The sequence below is a fragment of the Leptinotarsa decemlineata genome, unplaced genomic scaffold, assembly GCF_025532065.1.
Source record: "Leptinotarsa decemlineata unplaced genomic scaffold, Ldec_3_MD MMD2_tig00078422_RagTag_RagTag, whole genome shotgun sequence".
Lineage (NCBI taxonomy): Eukaryota > Metazoa > Arthropoda > Insecta > Coleoptera > Chrysomelidae > Leptinotarsa > Leptinotarsa decemlineata.
Genome location: NW_027412747.1, coordinates 3,214,827 through 3,230,312, shown reverse-complemented (window position 1 = coordinate 3,230,312; position 15,486 = coordinate 3,214,827). Strand labels below are relative to the sequence as shown.

The 15,486-nt window shown below is 34.2% G+C and overlaps 2 protein-coding genes across 2 annotated transcripts in view; one reads left to right on the top strand and one right to left on the bottom strand.

The window, feature by feature from the left end:
* CycT (Cyclin T) overlaps positions 1-2,846 on the top strand; it is a 51,221-nt gene extending 48,375 nt beyond the window's left edge. The window contains exon 6 of the mRNA XM_074186048.1: positions 2,546-2,846. Within this exon, the coding sequence (XP_074042149.1) occupies positions 2,546-2,554 (9 nt within the window). The 3' untranslated portion in view covers positions 2,555-2,846. The remainder of the gene's footprint in view (positions 1-2,545) is intronic.
* The window catches only part of LOC111504310 (spliceosome-associated protein CWC27 homolog), a 35,115-nt gene that overhangs the window by 11,170 nt on the left and 8,459 nt on the right, over positions 1-15,486 (bottom strand). The window contains exons 3-5 of the mRNA XM_074186052.1: positions 5,197-5,306; positions 4,914-5,139; positions 4,543-4,857 (exon numbers count right to left, since the gene is read on the bottom strand). Of these exons, the coding sequence (XP_074042153.1) occupies positions 4,543-4,857; positions 4,914-5,139; positions 5,197-5,306 (651 nt within the window). The remainder of the gene's footprint in view (positions 1-4,542; positions 4,858-4,913; positions 5,140-5,196; positions 5,307-15,486) is intronic.

The following is a 15,486-nucleotide window of genomic DNA, read 5'->3' as shown; positions in this document are numbered from 1 at the left end:
TTCAATAACAGTTGTACAAAAAATAATTTTTAAAGAATTTGATTTCTAGGTAGCCGTGGAAATATCAAGCTTATGACAGTTTGGTGACTTTTATAAGTAACTGATAAATGGTTATTGACGGTGTTTCAAAAAATCGCCAAAAATGAATGCAAATATTGATTATTGAAACGAAGTTCTTATGAAATTATTTATTATACACGGACAGTGTGATCAAATCATTGCCAGATCATTGCCAGAACACCAATAAACGATAGGAAGTTAGTAAGATTTCAAAATAATTTCCTTAACTATGGCTCCATGTTAAAAGCGCCTTCAACATTACCAAAACCTGTTACTTCAAATGAGGACAATACTGTTAACGTTTTGGCATATTTTTATGCATATCCAGAAGCTTCCATTCGCAGTGCATAAAAAGATTTAGGTGTATCACATGCTTCAGTACAACGAATTTTGAAAAATCACGGAATGCATCCGTATAAATTTACCAAAGTTCAAGCTCTAAAAGCAGAAGACTTCGAACGTAGAATGCATTTTTGTAAATCCCTTTTGATTCATACACAGGAACATCGGGAATTTTTGTCAAAAATAATTTAGAGCGACGAATCAAAATTTACGAGGGATGGTATTTTCAATAGAAGGAATAAACATTTTTGGGTTGATTATAATCCTCATGTTACAAAAGAAATGGGTTTTCAAGAAAAATTTGACCTGAATGTTTTCTGTATTCTGAAGAACAATAAAATTACCTTTTTTATTTATGAAGACACACTGAATGCAGAGAGATATTTCCAAATATTAAGGACAACTGTAACCGATTTTCTTGAAAATTTGCCTTTGGAGGAATATAGGAATTCGTGGTTTCAACTGGACGGAGCGCCAGCTCATTCCACCCAGGAAGTTTCCAGGAAACTTGACGAACTCTTCGACGATCGTTGGTTTAGGCGTTTAGGACCGTGGGATTGGCCACCGAGATCACCCGATCTCACGCCACTTGACTTTTTTTATGGGGTGTTTTAAAAGAAAGGGTATTCAGTACTCCAGTGCCTACCAAAGAAGAATTGCGACGGCGAATAGTGCGGAGTATTGAAGATCTGGATCCCCAGAAAATTGAAAAAGCAACCACAAGTCGCGTACAAAAAACATTTTAAAGTGTTTAGAATGTAATGGACAACATTTTCAGCATTTATTGTGAAAATGTAATATTTTGTTTACAATTTTGTTATTTTGAATCATCCTATTGTGTTATTGTCTGTACTTTCACATGTTTTAGCCCACAAAATCTTACTTTTTACGTAGAAATGACTGATTTTTGGTACAGTTGTTCCCTGGAAACTTTGTAACCTTACAAACTTCCTCTCGCTCATTGGTGTTAATTCGGATACAATTGGTTGAATTTTTTACACGTTCTGACAATGATTTGATCACTTTGTTCATGTGTATAATAAATAATTTCATAAGAACTTCGTTTGAATAATCGATATTTGCATTCATTTTGGAAGATGATTCGAAACACCGTCGATAACTCTTTGTAAATTACTTATAAAAGTAACCGAACTGCCATAAGCTTGATAATTGCACTGCTACCTAAATCCAAATTCTAAAAAAAAATTATGTTTCTAGAAGAAGCGACTTTACTGAGAAAACGATTTAGGTATAGGGACATGATATATCATCTTGAAGCATTTTTCACCATCTTTCAATTTACCGAGTAATATACAGGGGGTTTCATTTGAAAAAATGAACTTTTGACTACTTTTATGCACAATGGAAATAATAGTAATTTTAGCACGCCATGTATGATATGGAATCGATTTCTTGGTGTTATGTGAATATTTCGAGTTTGTCCAAATTATAATCAAAATATCAACTTTTCATGAATTGAGAGTACTGATGTACTTAATTTCAATTAAGGCTATGTTTTGGACCATATTTAGCACAATTTATTTTTTATCTCGAAAACAGATAGAGATAGGTATAGGACATTATTAACAAAAAAGTATTAAAATACTAGAGCGATTCCAAAAATGTATTAATATACGGGGTGTTCCATTTAAAAAAATAAAGTTGCTAGGTATATCTGATTTAACCAGGTAAGCTATGCAGGTATGTGATACATTAAAAGGTGCTTTTTGAAAGAGTATAGAGTTCTGAAAATTTTAATAAAAATCCAAGGGTAAAAACAATTTTGAGTGTGTAATAAAAAAACCATTGATGTATTTGTTCCATATTTTTGGTACTAACTGTATACATACATCTATGAAAAGTATTTTGAGATTTGTTAAACACACAACGACATCGATTGTTTGAAATAAATAATACATTTTTTACTTTTCGAGCGACTCAATTATGTATGCCTATGAAACGGCCACTTCTCTTCTAACGAAAAAAGAATGAAATAAATTATGTCAGTATCAGGTAACATCAATTCTATAATTGAGGCCTGGAAATTGAAGGACAGTCATTGAATTTCCATTGTATGCATAGAGATTCTATTAAGTTCTATAAAGTGTTAAAACTCAAGACTAATCTGAATGTTTCATTACAGGGCAAATAATCACAGCAAGAATGTCATAATGGTGTTTTTGGAACACCCACGAAGAAATTTTTTGTGAAGAAGTCAATGTTTTCTGCTGTTTTTTTGAGTATTTAATCACCCATAATCTGATTAACCTTTGTTCATTTTTCAAGAGGAAGGGTACATTCTCAGAAAAAAAAAAAGAAAAAAAGGCAATGATCTACGGTATCAAATATCACGGTATCTTACTAAGATAGCAATAAGGTGTAACCATATGCAAGTTTGAAGAATAAGTGAGCTATTTTGTTAAAATCCACTCTTATAGGAGTAGAAAATTAGTAGTAAAATTTTTGTGACTCCATGTTATATATATATATATATATATATATATATATATATATATATATATATATATATATATATATATATATATATATATATAAAATCTAGAAAGGTTAATGCAGTCAAGCTGCTGGAAAATAATTCCATGAAAATCAAAAAATAAATAGATAAGTACTCTTTGATCATTCCCATATTGATTTCAATCTAAGAGCCACCGGTATACAGCTGTTTCAGCCTATTGGGCATCGTCAGTACCGGGCAGGCGGTCCTCGATTGAAGACAAAATGAGAAAAAACCAAGAAAGTACTTGATAAAAATAGCTGCGTAAACGCAAGCGAAACATAAGTGGAAACACCTATTGGTGTGACACCCAAGTCAACTTGCCAAGTTTTTATGTCAGTGTTGGTGGTTTGACCAATCAACCGACAACTGCGGTAGCAGAAATTTGGGAAGCTAACCTGAAATGCCATCGGAAAACGAATCCACATGTTTCTAGAAATGATATGAAATCTAGAAAGGTTAATGCAGTCAAGCTGCTGGAAAATAATTCCATGAAAATCAAAAAATAAATAGATAAGTACTCTTTGATCATTCCCATATTGATTTCAATCTAAGAGCCACCGGTATACAGCTGTTTCAGCCTATTGGGCATCGTCAGTACCGGGCAGGCGGTCCTCGATTGAAGACAAAATGAGAAAAAACCAAGAAAGTACTTGATAAAAATAGCTGCGTAAACGCAAGCGAAACATAAGTGGAACCACCTATTGGTGTGACACCCAAGTCAACTTGCCAAGTTTTTATGTCAGTGTTGGTGGTTTGACCAATCAACCGACAACTGCGGTAGCAGAAATTTGGGAAGCTAACCTGAAATGCCATCGGAAAACGAATCCACATGTTTCTAGAAATGATATGAAATCTAGAAAGATATTAAATCTTTGATCATTCCCATATTGATTTCAATCTAAGAGCCACCGGTATACAGCTGTTTCAGCCTTATCTATTTATTTTTTGATTTTCATGGAATTATTTTCCAGCAGCTTGACTGCATTAACCTTTCTAGATTTCATATCATTTCTAGAAACATGTGGATTCGTTTTCCGATGGCATTTCAGGTTAGCTTCCCAAATTTCTGCTACCGCAGTTGTCGGTTGATTGGTCAAACCACCAACACTGACATAAAAACTTGGCAAGTTGACTTGGGTGTCACACCAATAGGTGGTTCCACTTATGTTTCGCTTGCGTTTACGCAGCTATTTTTATCAAGTACTTTCTTGGTTTTTTCTCATTTTGTCTTCAATCGAGGACCGCCTGCCCGGTACTGACGATGCCCAATAGGCTGAAACAGCTGTATACCGGTGGCTCTTAGATTGAAATCAATATGGGAATGATCAAAGAGTACTTATCTATTTATTTTTTATATATATATATATATATATATATATATATATATATATATATATATATATATATATATATATATTACAATGTAGGTTTTCACGGATGGTAGAATATGATGTGTTGTTTTTCCGGGTGTTCATCCGTTGTGTACTATTAGATAGTCGACGTTTCGCCATCATCTCAGATAGCATTATCAAGACGAGTTACTGCTTCGCTTCGAGAGGTGTAACGGATGAACACCCGGAAAAACAACACATCATATATATATATATATATATTGTATTTACCATTTTTCCTCATTGTCTATATCATCATCATCATCATTATCCTCAACATTTTCTGGCGTTTCCTTCTCTTTGACTGACTGTAATTTTTTCTTGAACTTTGCTAGTAGGTCCAAAGTGAATTTTTCCCTACCAAGCCCCTTTTTAGGTAATTGCTCTTTCTTGCATTTGTACTTGTCATGCTCTTCTTTATATTCTTTGTACATTTCGCTTCTAGCTTCTTCCTCCTTTACAGCTTCTGATTTTTCTTCCTCTTTCTTTAGTTTGTTTTTATGGTAGTCCTTCTTCAAATTTTCGAGTTCCAATTTGATTTCCTTCCTAGAAGAATTGTAGAGTTCCTATAAGAATAAGAGAACGTTCGTGAAATAACTTACATCTTCTTTTCTTTTTCCAGATCTATGTCTTTGTTCAAGTAATAATCTTTGAAGTCATCATCATAATCATCACTGATATTATTTAATGATTTGTGGCTCTTAGATTTCTGGTTGTTACTGGTTTTCAGTTTCTTCCTTATGCTTTCCAGTTGTTCTTCTGGATCGATTTCTTCATCCTCTTTGACTTCATTCAAAACTTCTGTTTTGGAACTCAACTTTGGATCGTCTGAAATAAGTAGAAACAACTAATGCGAATGGTAGTCTTGAATTGAAAATGTCCTACCTAGTACATCATGTGTTGATTTTCCCTTTCCAACAAACTTTTTACTCTCCCTAGTAGATTCCTCTTCGTCTTCCTCAGCTTCTTCTCCAAATGATAAGAGTTTGAAATTTCTAGAAAATAAAACAGAAAAAGCAAGTTAGTCCGTTTTCAATATATGGAAATAAATAATAAATGTGAATTTATTGGTTTCTGAAAATCATATTTGGTGACAGAAGAAGTTGATAAAATAATAAAAATATAAATGTAAAATAGTGGTAGTGAAACAGTTGAAGAGCATGATAAAGCACTTGAAAAAGTATTTCAAAAATATCGAGAGTAAAATTTAACTGTTGTCTTATCTGAAAAACTCAAAAGTAGAGAAATAAGAAAGTGCATGGAGCAAGTACATACCGATAAAGACAAAAAGGAAGTGGCTCAGGCACTGCTTGACAAAAACCGATGACTTTGAGAGCTAATTCAAAATATGAAAGTTGAACAGAAATAAGAATTTGAAGAGCAAACGAAGAATATGTAGGAAAAGCATAAAACAATGTTGGAAAATGGCGCTCAGCTCGATACCCAAGATATCGTTGAAATACATTGCAAAGAGTGTAAGGTATTGCAAAAAAGGATCGTTAGAAAATATTTTCTGAAGCTGTAAGAGAATAATGAGAGTTAAAAACAAAATAAGAAACACGGAGAAGTTGCCATGATGCAACATTCCTTAGGTTTAGAAGATGAAGACGGAAATATTTCCCTTACAAAGCATTAGCGTTAAATCAGACGAAGTTCGCAGTACCCGAGCTAGACGGAATTGGTGGTACTATGTAAAAAATAAGGTTAGAATATAGCTTGTCGCCCACTTGTCTGCCACAGCACGGCCCGTCCCGTCAAAATACGTATAGGATTGGAACAATGAAAATGAATGAACAATCGCCCACTAGCCTGGCACGGCACAGCACGATACGTGCTGTGACGGACTGGCCAAGTGAGGAAAAATTGAGTTGCTTGTTGAGGAAGGCTCTGGAATATCCAGAAGTTCTGAAAATTTGCCTGGAGTTATTCGAAAATACTGAAAAAAATTCTCCTCGTCTTCTTTCAGGTCGTTGAAAAGATGATGAAACTCTCCCAGATTTGCCCTATTTTGATTAATGTGAACCACACCCTTCTTTTTTGTGGCTATTTTCTTCTACATTCAATAATGTGGCCACTATAATGACGACTTCTTCGTCAGAACTGCTAGTGATAGACATATTTCTGTCACCGCTCGATGACAACTAAAATTCCCTTGAGAAATCGAACAAACAGCTCCTTCAGTATGCTGGCTGTAGTTGGACAAGTGGGCGACAAGCTTATTTGTTCGCAGGCACAAACATACAATTCATGTACAGACAGAACGAAGGCACCGTGAGTCAACAGCCGACACAAAATCAAACAAATGAGAATTCTCCACTCAGTAAAAGAAGAAGACTAAAACATGAGGCTATCATGATCTGAATGAAAGGTAAAACGTATGCAGATTCGTTAAAAACAGTGAAACAAACAATAAACCCGAAAGAAATAGGGTTGGGGATTTGAAACGTAACGAAAACAAGAGAGACTTACCCTTGACAATTAAAAATGGAGCCTAAAAAGCCAAAACTATGAAAAATAAGATCCAAAAGAAATTTCTGCAAACAGAAATAGCCATATTACTGAATAGAAAAACCATCCACATAAAGGGTATGGATGAGGCATCAACGGAAGAAGAAATAAAGGGAGCCATATTGGAATCTATTCCAGTAGAACCTGAAAAATTTGAAATAAGAGCCCTACGGCCCGCCTATGGTAATAGGCAGAGTGAAACCGTATTTTACAAATAGGATGGACGGAATGCAAAGTACTCGAGAGAAAAAAAAAAAAGCAAAATGCTGCAGACGCTGACAATATGACCACATTAAAGCACCATGCGAAGTTCCCTGCGTGAAATGTGAGAAAGATGGACATATCGCAAGTGCTTAGAACAAGTCCTACTGCGTGCACTGAAAAAAATAAGGATACCAAGCGGGAAATCCAAACTGCCGAAAAACAAAAAGACAGCAGATAGATCTCAAGTAGGCCTCAACCAAAATAGTCACCATGAAAGTTCTGTAAATTAATATTAACAGAAGTTGCCAAGCTTATGACACCGCCATCGCTACAGCAAAGGACGTAGGGGCAGTTCTCATTGTTAGCGAATCAAACCGAAAAGCCATCATTTCGTTTATTCATTCAATTAATACATACTCGTACATCAACATTTCAAATAATATATGACTTCAGAGTTATCTCACTGAATGTATGGATATAAAATGGATATGATTATAAAAAAAAATGAGTGAAATGGGAGGTCTATACAATTCTAATGGTTTGAGTGAGTTCTTGTCAGAAAGGCTAGGAAAAGATTACTTCCTTCATTTCTTTGGAAAATTCCCACATTTTTTTGTATCAAGATGGAGTAGTAGAAAGCCAAAAACTTTCTTCCCTGAAAATTTAAAATATATTGATAGGCGAATGATAGCAAAGGTATTAATTTTAGAAACGAATTGGGTTTCTTAGTGAATAACTTTTCAAGGCAGTTTTGAAGTTTTTTATACCATTTATAGTTTTTAGATTTTCAGGAAGAAGGTTGAAAAATTTTGAGTCATAATAAGAAAGACTTGTTTGGAAATGAGTTTTCCTGAAAAGTGGAATTTATAACTTGACCTTGTTATATCATTTTCTAGTTTTTTTAATTTACCTTAAATAGACCCAGATAATGCTTCTGTAAATATATTAGGAATTTATATTCATTATCGGTGTATTGTTGTAGAGTAACGTGGTTGAAAATCGTTTTTCTTTTTTGTAAATTTTCAGTATAGAATTCTGGGCAATTTTTAGAGGGTCGAGAATATTATTCAAGGCGCTACCCTACGCTGTAATGCAGTAACTTAGGGACAGATTCAGCCAAATTGTAATATAGAGTTATTAAATTATTTTTGGATAAACTGTTCCTCAGATTGTAAAATGTATTAACATGTTCGTCCCACCTCATGTACTGGTCGAGAAAAATTTAATTGACGATGTCTTTATTTCGGGGCATTACTTAGCACTGTAGACGTGGACAATCAGGTTTATGAATTTTATTTGTGGTGGGTTGGTCGATAGATCTGAGAGAAAAGGTGAAAAATTTAGTTTTTTGTATGTTTATACTTAATTTGTTGTTATTTAGCCATAATCCAATTTTCCTCAAATCTAGCTCAGCTGTGTGAATAGTTTCATTCCAGGTGTTGCCTATGAAAATCAATGCAGTATCATCGACTTAGCATATGGTGTGACCTAGAATATTATTAATGCGGCAAATATTGTTTATGTATACAAGGAACATTATTGGACCCAATACTGTACCTTGAGGCACACCAATGGATAGGATTGAACGTAAACTTTGGGTTTTACCGATTTTGACTTGTTGGGTTCTACCACTGAGATAGTTTTGTAAAAGTTATGGGGATATTTCCCTAATATCATATCTTTCAAGTTTTTTCAACCGTGCATCATGAGACACAGTGTCAAATGCTTTGGCCAAGTCCTGAAAAATCGCTAAACATTTAGCTGATTTGTCAAGAAAGTTATCATTTCTTTTGTCAGATCTAAGATAGCTTTTTCAGTATTAGAATTCTATATAAAGCCATATTGATGTTCTGTTATAACATGATGTTATAAATGTTAACAGTCTACTTTCAATGCAATGTTCAAAGATTTTAGCTAAATTAGATATAATAGAGATAGATCTATGATTACTAAGTTTATTTGAATCACCGTATTTGAAGATAGGTATTACTATAGTCTTTCCACTTGAATGGAATAGTACCATGCTCTAAACATAAATTTAGAATATGAATATAACAGGTTCAAAAAATATAGATGCATTTACGTGGATGTCAACAAGGAAATCATCAGGTATATTTGAGTACTCAATTTTTTTAGCCATTTCAGTGCCAATATTAGTGAAAAAATTACTGAATAAATTTGCCTTTTTTTTCATTTTCTATCACATTTTCTCCATGTTCATTTTGTTCATTCTAAGGACTCTATTTGTTTTATTAGATATAATTTCATTAATGGCTTTCTATGTTTTTTTTTTATTAACAGAAAAGATGAAATACACGATACAAAATTAGACACAACTATAAAAATCCTAGAACAGATTACTCAGTAGGGTACCGCATGGGCTACACTTATATGCATCCACAACGCAGTAGGCAATCTATAGCTGCTGCTGAGATGAAGACATAGAAGACCTGGATGATACACTGTACATGATTGAGAGGCAGATAGAATCAAAAAAGGAGAAAGCTATTGTGTTTGGGTACTTTATTGCCAAATCACCACAATGGAGTATATATCAAACCGATATAATGGGAAAAGTACTGACCGAGTGGATCGCCACAAATGAACTGCTTGTGGTAAAACAAACCCAGTTCACCACAACGTCGTCGCAAACATATTTAAAAACACTTTTGCTAGAAAGAAAAGAGCTGATCTTCCATTCTATGAGAGATATAACCGCTACCTATCCAGTTTACGTCTTTCACTTCCAAATATTATAAATACTTCAAATATATCAATCAAACCCTTCTCCCTGCTCAATTCCTCAAATACAAACAAACATAAGTCTCACCCAGTATAACAGAAATGAAACCAATCATGAGATAATTAAGACAGAATTTCATCAACTAATAAACCAATATGTTCTGATTACTGGGCCTCCTTCAAATTACCCAAAGACAGTACAGTATTCACAGGGGAATTATATGCTATATTGAAAGCATTAAATTTCGCCGAAGTAAGGAATCTAACAAAATGCCTTATTGTGATAGACTCACTGAATGCACTTGAGGCAATTGAAGAACTGTACACCAACCACCCCATCATACTCCTCATGAAAAGAGCTATACACTCTCTGCTACAAAATGAAGAATCACAAACTCATTTTATGTGGATTCCATCGCAAATAGGAATAACAGGTAATGAGATGGCGGACAAACTAGCAAAGGAAGCTATTATTACCAACCCGATTACAGCAACATAACTTCAAGTTGCGTACCGAGATCTGAAACCCTTTTACAAACATATCCTCACCAACTGTTGGCAATCCCAATGGAATGAATCATCCTCAAAATTATCCAGCATCAAGGCATCAGTTCTACCATGGAAGCACACACCTGATGACATGCGAAAACAAGTAATCCCCCACGACTTCGACTGGGTCATACACGCGCTACTCATGGATATCTTCTGACGGGCGAACAGCAACCTAAATGTACAGTGTGTAATTCTATTTTAAGTGTTGAACATATGTTAACCCAATGCGTTCTATATCATAATGATTGACTCAATTTCAATATTACTCGTTCACTCAAAGACATATTAGGAGAAAATTGTAATAGTGACAATCTCTTAGCTTTTCTCAAACACATTAATATGTTACACGAAATATAGCACTAGCATAATCTGTATCACTGAATCTACACTAATAACCCTACGTGGTTAAAGCGTATTTTTTAATATCTATCATATCATTCTAGATTTCACAGTCACTGAAAATACAAAAGTCAACAAATCCTACTGAAAAGTTAGCGACAAGGAATCTCTCAGTTATTATATATTTGAAATAACAGAAAAAATTAATGGATCTACTAGAAAACCTGAGTATACAGGCCGGCAGAGTAAAAAACTCGATCAAGATAAAGTGTATCACATACATATTAGAGGAAATTGAGCACAACGAAAGCACCACCACCGCCCACGATTCACAAAAATTCTCCGGGAAACATCAGATAAAACAATATCAAGAAAGAAACCCGAAACAGGCAAACAACCAGTTTATTGGTGGTCTGAAGAAATTGCAAACACGTTGTTAACACCAAGCAGGGCTGTAAAGTATCTAGGAATATGGATAGACACAAAGCTTACTTTCGCGGAACACATAAATAAATCCGTTGAGAAAGCAGTGCGATAAAGATTTAAGTCACATATTTTACATTTCAAATAGTTTACCAAATTCGTATTATATTCAATTGTCTTTTCCACAATTCTATGTATAGAAACGTTGCAGGTTCATTAAACTCACCTCGACCTAATTATGTATTACTGCAACCTTTTCAGTACATTGAACTGTTTGCAGTTCAAATATATAACAATTAGATAATAAGTGATGAGCAACCAATTCTATATAACCCCGATTCTGATGCATCATTAGTGTGCATATACTCTTCGATGTAAGATGTTAACTTTGATAAGAATAAAAACGAACTCTTGGTAATGACTGGCTTCAATTAAACTACCTGGAAAACCCAACATTTCATGGCGATCCTGCCAGTCCAGTCCAACCAGTGTGAAGAGAAAAAACCAAATAGTTAAAAATGTGTGGATCAAAAGTTACAAACGAAGAAAGACTGCAGATACAAGCTACTGGCACGGGATCAAATAATGCAAATCAATCCAGTTCCACCGAATTTACACACACCGACGGAATGATAATTCCAATTTTAATATTCATCGCAATTGTTATTATTTATTTTATATGGAGGAAAATGCGAGATGGTATGAAAAAATCAATGGAACGACAAATCGCGTTAAGCGAACTTCGAAGGTCTCGAGAAGGTATTAATTCCAACTGAAAAAGAGAATATTAGAATACGCTCATGAGCAGCAAAGATATTCTGAAGGAGTTCTCAGGAGCTGAAGAACAACTGGTGAAATTTGAAGAAAATCTTCGCAAAGATTCTTACGAAAAACGAAGTGAAGCAGCTACGCAGAGACGGTATCAGAGGTTAGAAAATATTAATTCACTTATTAATGAATTAGTTCATAAGTTTAATAATAGCGGGTCAACTAAGGATGAAATTGCTCAAGTAGAATTATATTTACATAGATTAGAGAAAGTATCTACTAGAGTAAAAAATATTTTGGATGATAGGATCAGTTCAGTTAGGAAAATAGATATTAGCACTAATATAGATACAGGTTTGATTACAGAGATACTCATGAGTGGAGACAAATTTGATTTCAAAACAGCAGCTAACTTACTGCCAAAATTAAATGGCACAACTGAAGGCGTGTATCAGTTAATAGAGGGAATTGAATTATATGAACCTACGTTAGACACGTTAGGCAAACAATCTTTAATAAATTATGTTCTTAAAGCTTGCATATCTCACAGAGATAAAATCCGAATGAAAAACAATTATACCACCGCCGCAAATTTATTAAAAGATTTAAAAACTAACTTTTTGCCAAAGCAATCAGCTCCAACACTTTCGGCTAAATTACAAAATATAAAACAAGGTAACTCAAGTATCGATGAATACGGAAGATCAATAGAAACACTAATGTCAGATCTTACTTTAGCTCAGGCAGGTGACAACACAGATTCTACTGAAATTTTCAGGAAAGAGAATGAAAAACTAGCAATTGACGTTTTCGCAAAAGGTATACAAAATACAGAACTTAGAACTATTATAAAAGCTCGGAATTACAACACACTGACAGACGCAATTAATGGAGCAAAAGACGAATTCACACAAGACAACCATCAACCACCGACTATGTTTCACATTCGAAATAAACAAAATCATCATTTCAAAAATTTCAACAATAGATATAGAGGACATAACGGGAACAGGTATCAAAACAGTTCGAACAGACATAACAATACAAGGTACATTCCAAACAACAATTTTCGAGGGAGATTCAATAGTGTTAACAGACAAAACAACCCTATGAATAGAAATCGTTTCTCTCAAAACTCACCAAATTATCGTCCCCAACAAAATCAAAATATTAGAAGAGACAATAGAAGACAAAATATGTTTTTAGTAAATAGTGTAGAAAACGAGGAATCAAATGAAAACAGCTCACAAGAGCAAACATTTTTTCGAGGCCAATAGTCTGAAAAATTATGCTAACTTTGATATACACGATTTAAACTATGTCAGATTCAATTACAATAATCAGGAAATTTATTTACTTCTCGACTCAGGTGCATCGATTAGCGCACTTTTCCACAAACATGTAAACAGACACTTGTCTGCAATAGATTATTCAGACACAATAAAAATCGACGGAATTTCAGGGTCAACAAATACGCTTGGTCATTATACTTACCTTTACAAGCCGGCAAAAATGAGTTCACACATAAATTCTTTATAATAGAATCATTTGACAATAACATACAAGGGATTTTAGGTGCAGATTTTTTCAAAAAATACTCAGCAATCATAGATTATGAAAATTTTGAGTTTTCTTTCACAGTTTATGGGAATAAATTTACAATTCCAATAGAGTCCAACTTCAATAAAAATACTAGTGTTCCCCCGCGCTGTGAAATAATCAAGTACTTCAAGATAAACAAAAATTTTGAATGCATAGTATTTCCTCAAGAAATAGCCAGTGGTGTCTTTCTTGCCGGATCTATTTCAAAACCGGTAGACGGAAATGAAATTCCAGTAAAAATTCTGAACACGCGAGAAGAACCAGTAGAAATTAAGAATTTTTCACCGAAAATTGCTGACGCTAAATTGTTCGAAATTATTTCTTACAACGACATGAATGTTTCATCCGTTCAACGAGTGGAAGAAGTTTTAAAATCAATTTGTAAAGACGCACTAAATGAGGAGGAAAAACGAGCACTCGACCATATCTGTGCGAAATTCGCGGACGTTTTCCATTTACCCAATGATATACTTTCAGTAACTAACATTTATAAACATTCAATTCAACTCAAGGAAAACACAACCCCCGTGTACACAAAACCATACCGACTACCTCAATCACAAAAACTGGAAATTGAGAAACAGATTGAAAAAATGTTAAACGATAAAATAATAGAACCTGCTAGATCTCCATGGTCGTCACCACTACTAATAGTACCCAAAAAATCGGACGAAAATGGAGAACGCAAGTGGAGAGTTGTTATTGATTATAGATTACTAAATAAATGTCTTAAAGACGAAAAATTTCCTATTGCTAATATTAATGAGATTTTAGATTCACTTTCCGGTGCAATTTATTTTTCCCATCTTGACTTAGCACAAGGATATTACCAAATTGAACTCGACCCAGCTTCTAGAGAGTATACAGCTTTCACCACGAATACTGGGCAATACCAAATGACCAGATTGCCAATGGGTGCGAAAGTAAGTCCCAGTGTATTCTCAAGGGCTTTAACTATGGCTATGACAGGTTTAAATTTTGAATGTTGTTTAGTTTACTTAGACGATATTATTATTCTGGGAAATAGTTTAATGGATCACAACAAAAATTTAACGAAAGTTTTGCACAGGTTGCGAAAGGTAAATTTAAAACTCAACCCAAGTAAATGTCAATTTTTCAGAAAAGAAATCATTTATTTAGGTCATAAAATTTCAGCGTCAGGAGTATCTCCCGACCCGTCAAAAATTCTGGCCTTACAACAATATCTAGTACCCAAAGACGCACAGGAAACGAAACGATTGGTAGCTTTTGCTAATTATTACAGGTCTTTTATTCCAAATTTTGCTCATATAACATCACCTCTGAACAAACTTTCTAGAAAAGGTGAAAAATTTATCTGGACTGATGAATGTCAAGAAGCATTTGAAAATTTGAAATCAAGATTAACATCACCTCCAGTTTTACAATACCCAGATTTTTCAGCTGAAAACACTTTCATACTGAAAACTGATGCCTCAAAAATAGCAATTTCAGGAGTACTCTGTAACGGAGACAATAAACCAATTGCATATGCCAGTAGAACATTAAATAAAGCAAAAAGAAATTATAGCATTATTGAACTAGAGCTTTTAGCTATAGTTTGGTCAGTGAAACATTACAGACCATATCTGTATGGAAGAAAATTTGTAATACAGACTGATCATAGGCCTCTTATATTTTTGTACGGCTCAAATCAACCGTCTAGTAGACTGACGAAATTTCGACTTGTTTTAGATGAATATGACTATGTAGTACAGTACGTTAAGAGCAATTCAAACGTTGCAGACGCTCTTTCTCGAGTAGAAATACCATCTGACAACTTGAAAGAAATGTCCAGAAAAATTGATGCCTCTGTGAATGTTATAACATGTTCACGAACAAAGAGATTGCTGGATAACCAGAGTGTAAATGATGAAACTAGGACTGATCACCCCGGAATTGTCGCACTACCAAATAAAGAAGCAGTAACCGTTTTACGATACGGAATTCCGAAACAAATTCTTTCGGACCAGGGTACCAAATTCATAAATTCAGTATTCGCCGAAATGTGTAAATTAC